The following is a 19,175-nucleotide window of genomic DNA, read 5'->3' on the forward strand; positions in this document are numbered from 1 at the left end:
AGCAGCATCTGTTGGGGGGGCAGGTGGGCAGAGGAGGAACTGTCGACCTTTCCAGTTGAAACCCTGCACCTAATGTGACTTTCTCAGAGCGGCAGGCGGTGACAAGTGGGGTACTGCAGAGATCAGTGCTCCAGCTACTCAAATGTTCATCAATGATTTGGATGAGGGAATGAATGTAACATTTCTAAGTTTGTCAATGACACAAAACTGGGCAGAATGGAGAGTTAAGGATGTAAGAGGCTTCAAGATGACTTAGACAAGTGACTGGGCAAAAACATGGCAGATGCAAAATAACATGGATAAATGTGATATTATCCACTTGCGTAGGAAAAAGGCAGAATATATATATATATAGTCAGAGACTGGAAACTGATGTATAAAAGGACATGGCTCCCTTGTACACTAATCACTGAAAGCAAAAAGCAGGTGCAACAAGCACTTGAGGCAAATAGTATGTAATCCTTCAATGCAAAAGGTTGAGAATACAGGAACAAGGATGTCTCGCTGCAATTACTGTTGAGACTACATCTACTGTGTACAGTTTTGGTCTTCTTACCAAAGATGTACTTGTCATAAAGGGAGTGCAATGAAGACTCACCCAACTGTTTACTGACATGGCAAGATTGCCATACGAGAAAGAGATTGGTTCAACTTTGCCTGTACTGCCTAAATAATGCATCTCATCAAAACAAACAGAATTCTGACAGGGCTAGACAGACTGGATAGATAGAGGATGTTTCCCCTGGCTGGGAAGAAGGATTTAGATCAAGGGGTCACAGCTTCAGAAAGCTAGGTTAGATATTTAGGACTAAAATAAAGAGAAATAAAATAAAGAGAAATCTCTTCAGAGGGTGAAACTGTGAAATTCTCTACCACTGAAGGTGGAGGAAGCCAAGACATTGAATACATTTGAGGTTTTAAGTGCAAAAGCCATCAAAGGGGAGATGGTAAGAATGTAGTATTGAGACAGGATCGGCTGTGATCACAACGAATGGCAAAGCAGGCTTGAAGGGTGAATGGCCTTATTTTCTGTGTGTTTGTGATATCCAAGAGTATTTCCAGCATTTTTGTTTGAAGCCCAATTGATATAGTGACTGTTTCATACACAGCAATAAATGTGGTATTTACTAAGTTTCCTGATTAGAATATTAAACGTCCTCTTTAAAGTAAATAACATCACAAGATGAAGGGATGTTTAATGTCTTTGATTCATTTAATTGCTTGTTAATGCATTGGCATCTCACTTGCTTATAAAAGTTCACAGACTTTAATTTCAAATTTCAGCCACCCAGCATTGAAGAACTCAAGTTAAGTTGAAGCATTTAGGCAAGTACAACTGAAGTATCTTAAATACTTAATCAAATCTCATGGAGTACATTATGGAAAATAAAGGATTCAGAAACCTTGCCGATGTTAACTACTTATTTGGATTTCAACTTGAATGTTTTAGATAATGTAAAAGAAATCTTACATCTCACAAAGGTGAAATTGGATTCAGGAGATTTGGCCTGCACAATGCAGGCCAAAACTCTGGAAATCTGAAGCCAGCCCCCATGTTTCCACTGGCCCCTTTGTTCCACACACGGTTGAGTATTTACCTCATGAGTTCATATTCTCCATCTGGTGGAATAAAGCTAATGCTCCTTTCAGATTCAAACTTGCTGAGCCTTACGCATTGGTGGAATGTGCAGTCATCGATTGCTATGGATTGCTTGCCACTGCAAAAATTGAAAGGGGAAGGGTTGACATTAAAAGTCAGTTTAATAAAATACAGACTGCGCTAACGACAGTGTTCATGTTTCCCCCTTCATATTACAGTAATGACAAGCCTCCTACAAAAAAATGCTGTCTGGACCACAGTGCAGACTGCAAAGCCTCCCCCTCAGAAAGGAAACACATCTGCTCTTTTACACAGTGAAACTTAATAACCAGTTTCTTCCAGAATCAGAACAGACAGCACTAGAGCAACTGGACTTCAAAGTATTTTTTGAGGACAGAAAACATAATAATGACCAAAAGCACGAGGATCAATACAAAGTAACAGTATTTTAGATTTGAAAAGCAAAAATCTGCAGATGCCAGAAATCTGAAAGAACAGAGAATGCTGGAAATGCTCAGCAGACCTGAAGGGTTATCAACTTGAAATGTTAACTGTTTCTTTGCCCCACAGATGCTGCCTAACATCTTGAGTATTTCCAGCATTTCTTGATATTTTTGATTAATTCACAAATGCATTACTCAATTAGTGTGAACCTCGTGTACTTCAACGAATGCAAATCGCTTACATACATCAGGATTGAAATCCAACCTCTGTTCCTCATCATCCAGTTCCTTTACCACTCAATTCACTGCAGCCTCCAATCTCACTCAAACTCAAGCAACTTCCACCCACCTTTCGCTGAGCACCATCATAACCCCTCCTCTAAATGAGGTTCCAACTAAATCATTCCTACCCGACATTCCCAAATAATATTTTCAACATTCCTTACACGTCTCTCCCAACAGAAACATAAGCACAGTAGATCCCCAACAAAACCACTTTTCTGATCTTTGCTCACCAAATCATAAATGGCATCTTTTGTTAACAGAGGAGATCTAGCATCCTGTTCAGTTGCCTCCCCTATCCAGATTTGACCTTTCCAATATCTTAATTCACTATCATCCTCCAGAGTTTAACCAGTTCAAAATGTAACTATGCTTCTTATATTAAATCCTGCTCAACTAACACCTTTGCCTTCACTCCACTGCACTTGCTTCTTTCATCCCAATGTAGTTTTTTCTAAATTTTCAAATGACATGGTCCTGTCTCCCAACCTCTCTCCAGTCCAAATATTCCATTCTCCTGCAGCCTAGGAGTCTGACTGTCTCCTTTCACTTAACTGCACCACCCACAGACTTCCGGTCAGACACAGACTCAAACCATCTGAACAAAACTAATGATTGATCCAGAACTTTATTGCTCGGTCCTTCAAGGTGACTTCTGGGAATGGCTTAAGTGAAGGTCACTCAGCTGTAGGCTCAGAGACAAGCAGCAATAGAAAACCAGTGACTGCCAAAACAAATAAATGGAACGTTTCAGTCTCTGACATGGAATTTCTAATTTCTCATCCTCTCTTCACACAAAAAAAATCACAATTACTTAATAGCCATTTTGCTCTAAGTACAAAAAAAGTGATTTTTTCAAAATAATCCAGGGCAAAAATAAATCCAAGGAAGAGGGGGAAAAGAAAATATAACTTCGTCTTAGAGAAAATAAAGTTTACTTTATTCTACACTGGGTCTTTTATTGCAATGTTTTTCTGGACTGGGATTTATCTATTTACAAAGGGACAAAAGTAATCTTTTGAAAATCTCTAACTCTTAATAATCAGGACCAAACATCGACTAAAAGCTAGCTGCCCAGGACAGACTGCCAGTCTTGATCATTCTGTGGCCATTAATCATAATTTTCATATTTCTTTACAACATAGACTCTGGGCTGAATGGTCTCCTGTGCTTGCTCTTAGAACATTCCCATTGGCCCATTCCCCAATAACCTTCTCTCACATATCCATCAATTCCCACCCCTCCCCCTCAATTTTCCTACCAACAACAGTCAGAGAGTCAGAGTACAGGCCCACCACCCTCTGAGTGAAGAAATTCTCCCTCAGATTCCCCTTATGTATTTCACCTATCACCCTAAACCTATGTCCACTAATTCTAGTCTCACCCAACCTGAGCGGAAAAAGCCTGCATGCATTCACCCAATCTATGCACCTCATAATTCTGTATACCTCTATAAAATCTCCCCTCATTCTCCTGTGCTCCAGGGAATAAAGTCCTAACCTATTCAACCTTTCCCTATAACTCAGGTTCTCAAGTCCCAGCAACATCCTTCTAAATTTTCTCTGCACCCTTTCAAGCTTTATTGATATCTTTCCTGTCGCTAGGTGACCAGAACTGCACACAATACTCTAAATTCAACCTCACCAACATCTTGCATAACTTCAACATAATATCCCAACTCCTGTATTCAATGCCCTGATCTATGAAGGCCAAAGTGCCAAAAGCTCTCTTATGACCTTATCTACCTGTGACACTACTTTCAAAGCACAACATGGTGGGCCGGCCTGTATTGTGCTGTATTGTTCTATGGAACTATGGATCTGTATTCCCAGCTCCCTTTGTTCTACCACACACCTCAGAGCCCTACCACTCACTGTATGTCTTACCCTGGTTTGTCCTCCCAAAGTGCAACACCTTACACTTGTCTACATTAAATTCCATCAGCCATTTTTCAGCCCATTTTCCTAGCTGGTCAAGATCACGCTGCAAGCTTCGATAGCCTTCCTCAGTGTCCGCCACGCCCCCAATCTTGGGTGTCATCCACAAATTTGCTGATCCAGTTTACCATGTTATCATCTAAATCATTAATATAGACAATAAACAATAACGGACCCAACATCGATCCCTGATCTACCTTCGCTACGAATAATTTACAGAGTCCAATTAACCTACTAACCAAGTGTACTCTGACAGAATTGATTCTTTGTCCCTCACCTTTTTGTGGTCTCATCAGCTGTTCCTTTTCCTTGCTTCTCGATAACAATCTTGTCGTTCATTCCGAACTTGCATTCTGGCATTCCACTCAAATAACTCTTCATTACCACCCTACCTGAGACATGCGCACTTAGAACCTGACCTGAAACAGAGGTAGAGAGGTTCAACATTAACCAACACTCCCTTTACAATAAAAATCCACAACCCTAGGGAAAAGATGGAGTGATTCAGATCTTACTGGGGTGCAGAATACTTTGCCCAATTGTTTGCTGCAACAAAACGTTCTGGAAATCCACAAGCACCAAGTGGATGTTGAGATTTGAGAAACAGAACTTCACCTGGTGAAGGTAACCTGCAAATGCTTTTCAGATGCAGATACATGGCTTTACCCTTTAGTGCTACCCACAGAGGAGCAACTTGTTATAGTATTCCTGGTCCTGCAGTATGAACCCTCAGGTTCTACCAAGAACCTGTTGTGAAACCCAGTGCTGAGATGTGCGGTTTAGGGCTGCAGCAGGGATGGTTGCAGGGTCCAGAGTGCCAGATCCAAGGGTCTCTTGTCATCTCCTGTTGGATATGATGCAAGGTGCTGTGTCCCCTTCTCTTTGCTTGGCTACAGAGCTCTATCTAACCCAGAGTTCTCCATGATACAAGCTCAAAGCTACAGCCAAACAAGGAGGGGAAGGGAGAGTGGATTCCATCACGTCCAACAGAAGGATCTTGATGGTCTGTCAATACAAGGAGCAGGTGCTGCCAGTCTATAACAATGGCCTGCATGAGTTGTGACATGCACGGCTAACAAATCTAGTGGCAGATGGCTTATAGCCATTGCAACAGGCTCAAATGAAATAGTTACAATGTGAGGGAAGTGGAGGGAGAGGCAAACAATGTTGTGGAGTGGTTGAAGAAAATGTCAGTGATGAACCACATGTTCAAGTCAAGGTCTCTACATCTCAGTACTGAGAGGCCACACCACGTACCGCTACCTACCTAACACTTGTCATCATTGGCTGTCTCTCCACAAAGAACCATGATTATTTGCTGCAAGATCACCACTGGTGACTTTACACTCAGTCCCCAGTGTAGATCAGGGGTTTGCACCAGGTTCCTGGCACATCAGCACTGTCAGAAACTAAACTCTGTGTAATGCAATAATAATCCCTTTTACCGCTGATTCCATTAGAGCTTGTTCCTGGAGGCTAAACGCTAAGCAAAGTATCAGTGGAGATGATTCACTTTTGGAAACTTTTGCTCTGGTTTATGTATTATCTGCTGACAAGAATCAAAGAACTGCAGATGCTGGAAATCTGCTGGGTGTTTCCAGCATTCTGTTTTTCATACATTATCTAATCTTATGCCTTAGTAAATGTTATGCAGATTTAACTGGATCTTGACTTGAACATATGGCTCATCACTGACCTTTTCTTCAGCCACTTTTCAGCATTCTTTCCCTCTCCCTCCATTTCCCTCACATCTCCACTGTTTCATCTTATGTTGCCTGTGGTTATAAAGCCACCTGGCACTAGATTTGCTAGCCATGCAGCTAGCCTCAGCTCATGCAGATCTTACACATAAATCCTTTTTCAATCTGGTCCTTGCTTGCCAATCAACTCTGATTAAGAGTACACCACCTAATGTAGTGCAACTTTATCCATCTATAAATGCCGATGAACCTGCATTTCCTTGCTTTAATGAAAATGGGTTATTTTCGCCCTGGCACCAAGGGTTTGTTCACCATTCTCAAAACATAGCCCTATCCATTCATCTGCTTCCTAGTCCCTTGGTCAATCTCTTCCACCCCACCCCAACCAACACCTTCACTCACTTCCCCCTGCATGAGGCACTTCTGTTTTTGAATACCACCATGCTGTTAAGGTAGTGGTGGTGGTGATGATTTAGGTAGTGGGTGTAGAGGAGTGTTGACTTCCCAGTTTATTCAGAAGGATATCACTGGCAGTTAATTGATCATGTAGAAAATGCTGGATGAACATTCACAGTTGCATCATCATTAGCTACGGGTGAGGTACTGGGAGACTGGAGGGTAGTAAATGTTTTGCCTTTGATGATGATTATATGATAAGGAATAGTCAGCATGGCTTTGTCAAGGGCAGGTCCTGCCTTACGAGCCTGATTGAATTTTTTGAGGATGTGACTAAGCACATTGATGAAGGGAGAGCAGTAGATGTAGTGTCTATGGATTTCAGCAAGGCGTTTGATAAGGTACCCCATGCAAGGCTTATGGAGAAGGTGAGGAGACATGGGATCCAAGGGGACATTGCTTTGTGGATCCAGAACTGGTTGGCCCACAGAAGGCAAAGAGTGGTTGTTGAAGGGTCGTATTCTGAGTGGAGGTCGGTGACCAGTGGTGTACCTCAGGGGTCTCTACTGGGACCCTTACTCTTTGTGATTTTTATAAACGACCTGGATGAGGAAGTGGAGGGGTGGGTTAGTAAGTTTGCGGATGACACGAAGGTTGGGGGTGTTGCAGATAGTTTGGAGGGCTGTCAGAGGTTACAGAGGGACATAGATAGGATGCAGAGTTGGGCTGAGAAGTGGCAGATGCAGTTGAACCCAGATAAGTGTGAAGTGGTTTATTTTGGTAGGTCAAATAAGTTGGCAGAATATAGTATTAATGGTAGGACTCTTAGCAGTGTGGAAGATCAGAGGGATCCTGGGGTCAGAGTCCATAGGACGCTCAAAGCGGCTGCACATGTTGACTGTGGTTAAGAAGGCATATGGTAATAATGTCCGTCATCAATCGGGGAATTGAATTTAGGAGCCGAAAGGTATTGTTGCAGCTATATAGGTCCCTCGTCAGACCCCACAGAGTACTGTGCTCAGTTCTGGTCACCTCACTACAGGAAGGATGTGGAAGCCATAAAAAGGGTGCAGAGAAGATTTACTAGGATGCTGCCTGGAATGCGGAGCATGCTTTATGAAAGTAGGTTGAGGGAAAATGGCCTTTTCTCTTTGGAGCAACAGAGGATGAGGGGGGACCTGATAGAGGTATATAAGATGATGAGAGGTATTGATCGGGTGGATAGTCAGAGGCTTTTCCCCAGGGCTGAAATGGTGGCCACAAGAGGACATAGGTTTAAGGTGCTGGGGAGTAGGTATAGAGATGTCAGTGGTAAGTTTTTTTTACTCAGAGAGTGGTGAGTGCATGGAATGGGCTGCCGGCAACGGTGGTGGAGGCGGATACGATAGGGTCTTTCAAGAGACTGTTGGATAGGTACATGGAGCTGAGAACAATAGAGGGCAATGGGTAAGCCTAGTAATTTCTAGGGTAGGGACATGTTCGGCACAGTTTTGTGGGCCGAAGGGCCTGAAATGTGCTGTAGTTTTTCTGTTTCTATCTCTCAGTACCACTGAACAGAGGAAACAGTTAAAAGTCCACTGCATTGCAATCATATATGGGAAAACCAGGTAAGGATGGCAGATTTACTTCCTTGAAGGACACCAGTGAACCATTGAGTTTTTTTATCATGATCACAAGCTTTGTTCTTTCAAATCTAATTTTTTTTTAATGACTTGAATTTAAATTCCCGAGATGCCACAATAGGATTTGAACCAATCCAGGTTGTCAGTTGTTAGCCCATTATGAACTTAAAATCTTGAACAATAGCAATTAAAAGGTAAAGACAGAAGTCTTATGGCTTCTGGAACCACTGGAGACTGCACCACATTCCATTAGTTGGATGGTTTTCTGCTAAGTCCTACATTTAATGACCCACGTGCGAGCCAAGTGTAGCTGGTTACCAAAAAAATGTCCAAAATGAAGCAGTCTCTGAAACTTAAAGCCAGCTAAACTTTACATGAAACTTATTATTCTGAGATAACATGGTCTTAATACTCCAGACAGGCATGGAATGTTGATTGATATTTAAACTGTTTTCCAGGCAATGAAAACCATAATAATTCTGAGTTTAGCATCTTACTACAGAGCTCATGATATGTAATGAGGTAATTCGCACTGAACAAGCTCATCTGGGATTTATTTAGTGACTTGAATTTGAACAATCGTGTCTTAAGTACTTTGGACAAGTCTAGGGAAAGGGTTGGTAGAGGTGGGGGTGGTAAGTGGGAAGGAGAAAGAATAATGTTACTTAAATGCATTCCCAATAAACATGCCAGCTGTATAAATCAAAAGCTGGATTAGAGACTAGAAAGATTCAGGTTTAAATCCTACACCAAGTTATCTGGTTTCAGTCAGAGCAGTGATGGTGGCACTTCATCAATGCCCTAAGCTATGGAAGGTCTACACTCCACTCCTGTCTGCTATCTAGTAATTCCTCATGAAAGTGCACATGATGAGGCATCAAGTTTAAAGAGAATCTGGTTTCCCATAACCAAGAGCTAAGATTATAAGAAAGTAGAGTGATCCAGTCCTGTAATAGAATTCAAAAGATTCATTATCCTCCAAATTTTTCAATTTGGTCCTAAATGATCTACGCCTTATTCTGAGACTGTGACCCCTGGATCCAGACTCTCAGCCCAGGGAAACATCTTCAGAAGTCCAGCCTGTAAAGCCCTGAAGGAATTTTTTAAGTTTCAATGAGAGTTCCTCTCATTTTTCTAAACTCTAGGTTATATAGGCCTAGTCAACACATTCTCTCCTCTTATGGCTAATATGCCACACCAGCAACCAGTCTGGCGAATATTCACTGCACTCCCTCTTTGGTAAGCATTTTTCCTTTAAAAAGGTGAGACCAAACTGCACGCAATACTGCAGCTGTAATCACACCAAACCCCTATATAATTGCAGTATGTTGAAAATTGCATACGTTCTTTTGAAACGAGGGTGAGTGGAGGGGAAAATGATGACAAGGGTAATCTGAGGCTGAGAAGAGAACAGAGCAGAAATGGGATTGGCATAACAAGGACTCTGTTAAGTTTGGATAGGAAAGCATTAGAATGCAAAGTGGCATTGTTAGAATGGCTGGAACAGACTGAGAAACTGGAAGAATGTAATGGAGTTCTTCAAGGGGAATGTGCAGTTGTCTTTTCCCACCAGGGTGGAAATGTCAAATACTAGAGGGCATAGCTTTAAAGTGAAGGGGAAAATTTAAAGGAGCTTTATGAGACAAGTTTTTCTTTTTAAATTACAGAAAGTGGTAGGTACCTGGAACGCGTTGCCTAGGGAAATGGTGGAAGCAGATACGAATGCAACGTTTACGAATATTTGGACATATCTGTGGAAGTCTGTTAGCTTTGTGGTGGGTACTGGTCACTTACCTAACCATCCAATAAAGACAGAGAAGGAAGGGATGAGCCAGAAGTGGACCATGCAAAAGTGAGGGCAGGGTGGAAATTGACAGCAAGAGTTATAAATGTTCTAATTCAAGGCAAGACTAGGAAGAAAAACATCCACAGGGCTATCAACATACTGGAAAAAGTCAGGGCAAAATCCAGAGGATACAAATGAAACAGAGATAATTCCACATAGAAACTGGCATAGCTTGTAACCATAATATTACCATAGTTTTATTTGGGGGAAGTGAGGGGTGTCAAACAGAAGTTGTTCAAGGTGAGAATGAGTCGAGTCAGGTCAAGTGTGGCGATTGTGGAACAAGACCGGTTGAGTATATTTTTCCAATCTCCAAGTACACGCTAATCTTTCTCAAATGCTCTTCACAGGATAAGCCATTGACACGTGCTGTGCTGCATTGCCTCCAAGGCTAGTGCATCTTTCCTTACGGGCACATCTGCTGCACAACTTGCCGACAATAATGAAGTACAGAGACATGCATGCAAAATTTGCTATGGAGCTGAGAAATGGCAGAGATAAAAATGAGAGCGAAAACCAAAAGGTGAACCTTCAATTGACAGCAGCACCTAGTCATCTCATACCTTGAGGTGACATTAGCAGGTTGACGCTCTCCAGAACATCCAGGAAAAGTTCATTCCGACGGTACTTGATCCCTTCACGCCTCCATCCAATCTGCCCAGTTACCTGGCTTGTGATCTGTGACTGTTCTTCCTTGGTCTGGAATAAGGAACATTTTCCCAATCTAAATTCTTGTTAGAATTAAACTCAAAACATTTTTGTAATACTGCCAGATTACAAACACAGTCAATTGCCACCATCTGGAGCAACAAGACATCACATCCACAACATGTTACACCGTAGCAGATCTCTGCAATGACTTCCCCTTACTTCAAGCGAAACTAGATTCAGGTCAATAATTCCAAGGAATTTCCGTGGGTTGTTTGGAGTTCCCTCCCCCACCACCAGTAAGCAATGCAGAAGCAGGCAGATTCTCCTACCTGGTGCTATATATCAGGTCGCCAGTCACAGGTGGAGAAAGAGAAAGCAGTACAGCAGGATTAGAACCAGGAGCACCACACACACGGTTAACAGGCAAGCAGTCAGTACACAGAAGAGTTGATAAAAAAGGAGAGAACAAGTTAGCAACAAGGGCAAGTGCAACAATAAAAACTGACATGTATTGATACAGCTGTCTATCATGTTGCTTCATGTTCTTGAAACAGTTTGTATACAACTAATCATTTTGTAATTCAGTGACTGTCACACATTGACTACAGTGACATTATAAAAAAGGTTAATCACAATTCTCTGCTATACAAGCTCTGCAGACACCAATAATCCAGTAATTTTCATGAAGGTCAAAACACAATGCAATAAACAACATTGATCCTTTAGAAAAAAAATTACGTTGCTAAATGAGCTTAGCTCTGCAACACTGTTTAACTGAATAACTGTGGATGTTGCACTTTTACTAACACATTATTCCATTTAAAAAATCTGGCCTATGTTTAAATGGCGTCCCATTAGAATGAAACAGGAATTGATTAAATAACACCATCGCCTTCCTCATTCTTCATCAGCATAAATAGAATGCTTCGTTAACCACAATCATTCTCTGATACTTCTGTGAAGTGTGGGTTCACCTGGGTAGTTTACTGCAATTGAAAATCCAAGAGATAGGTTCCACTTGCCTGGAGTTAGATTGATTACTCACTGAAACAAATTCATTGCTAACTAGGGGAAGAATGGAATAGGTCTACACTGTAACAAGTAAAAAAATAACTTTTGGTTCCCCAGTTCATCACTTGCTTGGTGAAAGGTGATCTCTGCCTTCATGACAAGACGTTTTCTTTCCCTGTATGGTTGCTTACTCCAAGTTATGAACAACTGGAGTTTGGGGGAATCTGATTTTCATATTATGATATGATCTCCTACGTTGCCTCGAAAGGTTGTTCCAATGGATAGGATGTTCAGTTCTCTAATATAATACATACTTTGAGAAGTTAGATACAGTCTCAGATTAAGCTATACGAGTGACAGGAAAATTCCTGTCCTACAGGCTGACCAAGTTTATTTGGCTTCACCTCAGGCACCTCTGGCCTAAAGACGTGCTAACAAAATTGTTAAATTATTGCCCTATTTACTCTTCTTGTGATCATCCTTCCATATATCAATATATTTTTCAATGTTTTGTTTTAAATATAGCTAATAAAACTTAAATTTGCCAAAATTTCCAACACCCCACCACACCCCAAATGGCTTTTGCAGCATTCAATTATCTTCCTCCAGTGCGTTTTCCAACAGATTTCTGAACACTTCATGAACACTACCTTGTCTTTCCTTTCTTTTGCACTATTTACTTTTGTAATTTATAGCTACTTTTATGCCTTTGTACTGTACTGCTGCCGCAAAGCAACAAATTTCACGTCATATAATTCAGTGATAATAAACCTAACTCTGACAAAATTAGGTGACTAACAACCTTTATAAAATGTGTGTGTGTGTGTGTGTGTGTGTGTGCGCGCGCGCGCTTCAGCCTATTATAAATGCTGGAGATGTGACTTGATTAAGACCCAGATGTGATGGACATGCAGAAATAAACTCTGCGCTAAAGTGATTTATGAAAAAAACTTCAACACTAAACCCCTAGCCTCAACTCAAAAGTGATCCAAAACACCAAAAGCCACACTTAAGTTCAGTGAGTGCTTGTAACCTAGGTACAAAGCCTTCAACTAACATATCTTCCTTTTCAAGATAGCACATTCCTTCCAGATTAAATACGAAAGTGTTTCATTATGCTATATAGTGCTTCTTTTAAAAAAAAATGATGCTGATCATTGGCATCACATATGATCCTAAGAGAGTAAAGCTCAGACCACAACTCAGGTGGATGTAAACCAGTGACATCAGAAAAAAATCCTCAAAGCTCCTAATGTTACAGTGACTGACTTCCTACTGAGTCAGGATGTGTACTACTTTGCAATAGCAGCAAACACAGGATATGCGCCAGATCATAATCCACTCCAAGTCTACCAGCACAAATAACACTATCTGCAGCAGCCAGCCTTTCCAAACAGGAAATGTTATCACAGTACTGGCACCAGCCTTGCCTCAGGAAGACGATCACATCATTGTGCTTCTGGGAGCAAAATTATGGAGTATCTGGCCATGAGGCATGCCTCAGGAGAAAGTGCTTACTGCACAAAGAATGAATATCAACACAATACTTGTTGCTGACAGAATCCACTTCCATTTCTCATTCTATACTCTTTAATTGAAGAGCGAAATAAGAATCACAGCCGATTTTAAAAGGAAGTAGCTATTGCTTAGTTAACTTTTCTCAACTTGTGTCCTTCCGCCAGGCAGCCAAAAGTCAGCACAGTGATCAAGCTCGATGGGGAGAGTTTGGGGTGGGTGGATGGTGCAGCTGACAGGATCATCCAGAAGTACTGCTCTGAAAACATCAACTCCCACTACAAAACATGCAAACAAATGTACGAAGACCACAGCACAAGAATAGGTGAGGGCCTCACACTCAGAGTCATACAGCACGGAAACAAGCCCTTCAGCCCAACTGGTCCATGCCAACCAAGATTCCCATCTGCCTCTAAACCTTTTCCTTCCACATACTCAGATAACCTTATTACTGTGGGTTACACAGGAAGAATGGCAGCCTTTCAGAAGTGGAGACAACTTCAGAAATAGGAATGTCACTAGGAGCAGGCCATTCTACCCCTCGAACCTACTCCATCATTTAAAAAGATCACAGCTGATTTGCCTCAAAACATTTTGTTGCACAATCCCCAAATCTCTTCAATATCCATTGAAATCTATTGATTTTGAAAGAGCTCAAAGACTGAATCTCCACAGCTTCTCAGGGTAGAAAACAAAGTAAAAACATATTGACTCTTACACTGCCCCTATTAGCATGGCCAAAAGAATTTGCAATTGTGAGTAATGGCCTCTAAAGATTCACTGCCCTGAGAAAAGAAATGTCTCACAATTTCAGTCCTAAATAAGGTATTCCTTATTTTGAGAATGATAACCAGTGCCACGTTCACATCCTTTGGGTGGAGGATAAAACACCTCTGTAGAACGTGCGCTTACAGCTGCCTCTTAATTAAAACTGTTTTAAACATAGCCACCATTTAATCTGTGGCAAGCTCATCGTATCGCGAGCAAATGTACAAATAACCCATTGCCATTACCTGCAACAATGCAGCTTTCTTCAGACTATTTAGTATTGCTCACCTGACTTTTGATTCCTTGTTGGGTAATGAATGTTTTCAATGCTCCAGTCTCAGAATTTTGCGGGTAACCAAAATCCAGAATTTCTGTGTGGAATAAAAACAACTTCTTTCAACTACTCAGAGTAAAAGATTGATCTTAGGCAAGTTTCAATTTCCAAAATTGGAAATCAAAGCATATTGACTCATACATTGCCCTGATTGTCACAGCTAAGGAATTTGCAATTGTGATTAATGGCCATTAGATTGCATCATCAGACTCTTTTACCTACTCTAGCTCCATATCTGGTAACTCTTAGATTTCAAAATATTCATTCTTATTTCCAAATCTGTGTGTCCTCAACTTTCCCACCCTTTATGTTTTTAAATTCTGCTGTATTGCCAGCATCCAAAGTATTTTACTTATGGATCTCAATTTTAAAAGCTTCTGTTCAACTCCCTCCAAAGTCTTATTTATTAGAACTTCAGGATTCTCTCATACTCCACAGCATCCCCCAACACTACCCAAACACACACACACACCTTCCACCATGGTAAACTGCACCTACCATCCAGCAGCTCATAGATGAGGACAAAGTTGTTCTTTATATTTTCTTCACTGATTTTTCCAAAGTATGAAGTCATAACATCACACATTTTGTACAGGAACTCAAAAACCATGGCTGCATTGACATTCTGCTTGGTGACAGCAGCCAGCCATATGTTCGAACGCTTGACATGGAAGAAGCTGGTACGTGCAATGTTCGTCACTGGTGAGCGCACTTGCTGCCTTGCGTGGATGACATTGACACGGAAAGCATCCACTGCATTCCGCCTGAAATGGAAGTCCAAGAAAATCGGTCAGGTTCTGTCAACAAATATTCATGTCATTTAAATATTGTGTACAATTACATCTTTAGAGATGAGAAACTCAAGAACCCATAAAAACAGAAAATGCTGGGAACACTTGGGTCAGACACCATCTGTGAAGAACATCTAGTGTTTCCAGTCGAAGATCCTTTATCATAACTGGGAAAGAGAAGTTTCCGACCTGAAAATTCACCATTTTTCACTTCCCACAGATTCTGCCCAACCTGCTGAGTAGTTCCACCATTTTGTGTTTTTAATTCTGATTTTTGGCACCTGCAGTTTTCTTGATTTTTAATTTAAAGACTACAAAGTTGCCATTCAACTTGTGGACGGCAACATACCAAAGAAGTACAAAACACTTTCAATAAGCTTGAAAGAACACAAGGAAAATTTACAAGGATGTTGCTGGGACTTGAGGACCTGAGTTGTAGGGAAAGGTTGAATAGGTTAGGACTTTATTCCCTGCAGCACAGCAGAATGAGGGGAGATCGTATAAAGGTATACAAAATTATGAGGGGTATGAATAGGGTGAATGCATGCAGGGTTTTCCCCCTAAGGTTGGGTGAGACTAGAACTAGAGGACATAGATTTATGGTGAAAGGTGAAATACATAAGGGGAATCTGAGAGGAAACTTCTTTACTCAGAGTGTGGAATGAGCTGCCAGCAGAAGTGGTAGATACAGGTTCAATTGTAACATTTAAGAGAAGTTTGGATAGATACATGGATTGGAGGGATATGGTCCAGCTGCAGGTAAATGAGACTGGGCAGAAGATCAGGTCGGCATGGACTGGATGAGCCGAAGGACCTGTTTCTGTGCTGTAATACTCTATGACTTAAGATGAGCTCCGCCTGTGAAATTCATAATCACACTGGTCTAAATGGTGGGTTGACAGCCAAGACCTAGATCTACACTCCAGACAAGGTTTTGCACAGTCACCAGTCATAGAACAATGCTAGCTCAGCTGCAAAAGAATTTACTCAACTTCAGACAGTGCATTTTGGTAAAAAAACAAGGTCATGCAATACAAAAAAAAATCACATTGCACTTAAAATAAAACCGCTTAACATCATTATATTAAGTGACACTTGTAAACTGGAAGCCAGATCTATAGGATGAGGAAAATAGTTTTAGCAAAGAAACAACTTTACAAACAAAAGTTGCCTTTGAACAAATTAAAAGTCCTTTCTGAATCTGATAGTCACACCTGCCCAGGATGCAGGGATAGATGGGTGAATAAGATTTTCAAATTGGTCCTTCAAAAGAAGTACACTTTCCCCTATTGATGATCCATACTGGTACATACTTCCAGCAATGGAGGGTTGGAGGGAATGTGTTACTAAACTGATTCAGAAGGAATCTGAATTACTTTGCAATCTCCAAACCTGGGAGGGCAATGAAGAGAAGTGAGAGTTAAGATCAATTAGTAACCAATACCACTCTAACTCAGGATCATTAAGTTAGCATGTACATAGTTTCCTTTTATATTATTTTCAGGCAACCAACCACAGACTAAACTCGATTTCATTTCACTTCCATCTGTCAGTTCTACTTGCATGACTCTTCTGCTGTGGCTACCAACATGTTTCATTCATTTAGATCCATCTCCCAATTTTACTTGATGGGTCTCCTACCTTCTGGCAAGAACCTGACCATGTTCTTGCCAGGAGCTAGGAGACCCATCAAAGAAAAGCAATTCTTACAGGTGGAACTTGTTGCCAAGACTTACATAAAGTTCTTAACGTGAATGCATGGCAAGTAGTCACAGACAGTCTGCATTTGCACAATGCACAAATTCTCAAACACTGACAGAAGCATATTTAGCACATTTTCCTGAGATATAATCCACAACATAAATATAATATTTTAGTTTTTAGGCAATGGCTGCACTCCAGAAAGTTGACAGAAGCAGAGAATAAAATTGTTGCATTGTAATTCAATTAACTTCTTGTCATGGTTGGTAGGAACAAAAATACATTCCTTCTTTAGCTCAGAAACAGGTGGCTCAGTCCAACTACACTTGTATCTCACTTAGCCCTGTGCCACAGAAGGCCAATTCCTAACAGCGTCATCAGTTCTCCAGTTTGAGTACTTGTGGACACACACCTGCCTGTACTTTAAAAAGGCATCTGCTTGGGCAGTGCACTGCTGTGCCAGGAGCCTGGTGGACACCTGCTCCCTGCCCCCCTCCCACCCCTGCTGCAGTGCAGGAAGCCAAACATGAATGCCCACCCTCCGCTGACAAAGCAATGAAAACACCCCATGGCTGGGTGTGGAGAAGGTGCCCACGAGTGCAGGCCAACACTGGGGTCCACATGTTGCCAGACCACCCAGATCCTATGGTCTCTCTTATCGCCTCCTGCAAAATTTGATGGAAGCCGGTGGTCACTGGCCCTTGAGCATGTTACAATAGAGAAATCTGTGGGATGGGGTTAGCTGTAGAGCCAGAGGAGAAAGCAGCTTCCATCACATCCAACAAGAATCAATGAGAGAAACTGTAGGATCCCGGTAGTCCATCCATACATGGAGCAGGTAGATGCTGTTAGCTCCCGGCAATGATCCACACTCACTGTGCCAGACAGGGTGCAATCCCAAGCACATCTCAGCAAAGACATACCACCCATCCCTCACAGGAAGATTTTCCACAATGAGTTGTGGGGAGATTCTTAGTGGATTCACTCCAGGTTCCTGACTCAGCAGCATGCAGCAGCAGATGGGATAGGGCATCCCTGCTATGCTCCTAGCAAAATAGCAATATCAGTAGCACTTCTCTATTTAATATTAACAATGATGCCTTTTCCCAAGAACACACCTTGAGCGTAGTAGAGTGTAGTCAAAGTTGAGTTTATTATCATATGCACAACTGCAATGAAAAACTTACTTGCAGCAGCATCAAAGGCACATAGTATCACAGTCTGTGCTGGTATTAACATTCATTCATGCCTCCCTCATAAGCTCACCCTATCCTTCTATTCCTACCTCATTCATGCTTAAGAGCTTCCCTTAAAAGCATCACATTAAACCTAGTGAAGCTAAATTCATGATAACTAATCTGAATCCACTGCCAACCACTGCTGCTCAAACGCTTCCCCATCAACCCACCCCCAGGGTTAATTAATTCAACCATGTAACAACTTCCAACATGCCCAACGACAGCTCAAAATAAGTCAAATTACTAGTTAAATAGTACAAGGTGACAAATGACTCTTACCTATTCCTAGTGCAGCCAATGAGCACATGATGAGATGAGGAAAAATGAGACGTCAGCAAGGAAGGGGAAGTGACAGACCAACGAGAGAGAGGGTTAGAACATACAAAGCCCAGAAAGGGGAAAAAAACACAGATGAGAAACACAAAGGACTATTCACAGACATCTAAAGGAGAACAATGGATAACTGCGAGGTGCAAATCACCAACACGTACAAAAGCATTACAATTAATAAATCAACATATTACATGCCTCATCCAGACAGACTTGTAAACCCATGCGTGTTGGAATGGGCTTTGATAACTTATGTTGTTCTCAAACCACTTTTTCTTTGAAACTTCTTAAGTTTGAGGTTAACACTGCAAATGTGCTTGTGTCTATCTTGTGAAAATCAACTCCACTGATCTACCATGAAACTTGTACACCCATATTTGGGTGGGTCTAAGATTCTGCTACTTTGAAGCATTATTCTCAAATAATCCAAAACAGATCAGTGCTAAAACTAAAAGTGACTTCAAATCAAAGGGCCGTAGAAGATGTCCTTGGCAAGGACATCACATCACCACAATGGGGACTATCAAACTTTGTTTAGGACGACAAAATGAAAGGCTCCCTGATCCATATAATGGAATAGAAACAATTAACATTTTACTCCCTAAATTAGAAGTTTATCTGAGGATTGGAACCATGTTAACATGTTCCATTGCATGCCCAATTTATAGCGTGTTTGCCCCCCACCCAAGTACCAAATGCTCCAGTAACCCTTAACACTACAAAGTCTCTTTTCCTCATCACTTGTGATAGAAACTTAACAAAGAACATTTGCTGAAACATGGCAGAATTCCAATTAAAAACAGTGCTGAAAGCCATCCCGACGAGAAACAGTGCAGAAGCAGAATCCAGTGGTTTAAAAGAGGAAAGAATCATTTGAATTGAAAATGGTATGGAAGCAAAAGGAAATGTGATTCGTTGTTAACCCTTAGAAACAAGCTGAATTTATATAATACCTTTAATTACCATAAAAGCATCCCATTGTGCTTCACATCAAACAAAATTTGACATTA

The 19,175-nt window shown here is 41.3% G+C and overlaps 1 protein-coding gene across 5 annotated transcripts in view; it reads right to left on the minus strand.

Annotated features, from left to right (window-relative positions):
- LOC127571326 (AP-2 complex subunit mu) overlaps positions 1-19,175 on the minus strand; it is a 49,456-nt gene that overhangs the window by 13,632 nt on the left and 16,649 nt on the right. For all 5 annotated transcript variants that reach the window (XM_052017606.1, XM_052017607.1, XM_052017609.1 and 2 more), the window contains exons 3-7: positions 14,604-14,869; positions 14,060-14,142; positions 10,390-10,525; positions 4,540-4,681; positions 1,599-1,718 (exon numbers count right to left, since the gene is read on the minus strand). In XM_052017606.1, coding sequence (XP_051873566.1) covers positions 1,599-1,718; positions 4,540-4,681; positions 10,390-10,525; positions 14,060-14,142; positions 14,604-14,869 — 747 coding nt within the window. The remainder of the gene's footprint in view (positions 1-1,598; positions 1,719-4,539; positions 4,682-10,389; positions 10,526-14,059; positions 14,143-14,603; positions 14,870-19,175) is intronic.

Source organism: Pristis pectinata, chromosome 6 (assembly GCF_009764475.1).
Source record: "Pristis pectinata isolate sPriPec2 chromosome 6, sPriPec2.1.pri, whole genome shotgun sequence".
In the NCBI taxonomy this organism is placed as follows: domain Eukaryota; kingdom Metazoa; phylum Chordata; class Chondrichthyes; order Rhinopristiformes; family Pristidae; genus Pristis; species Pristis pectinata.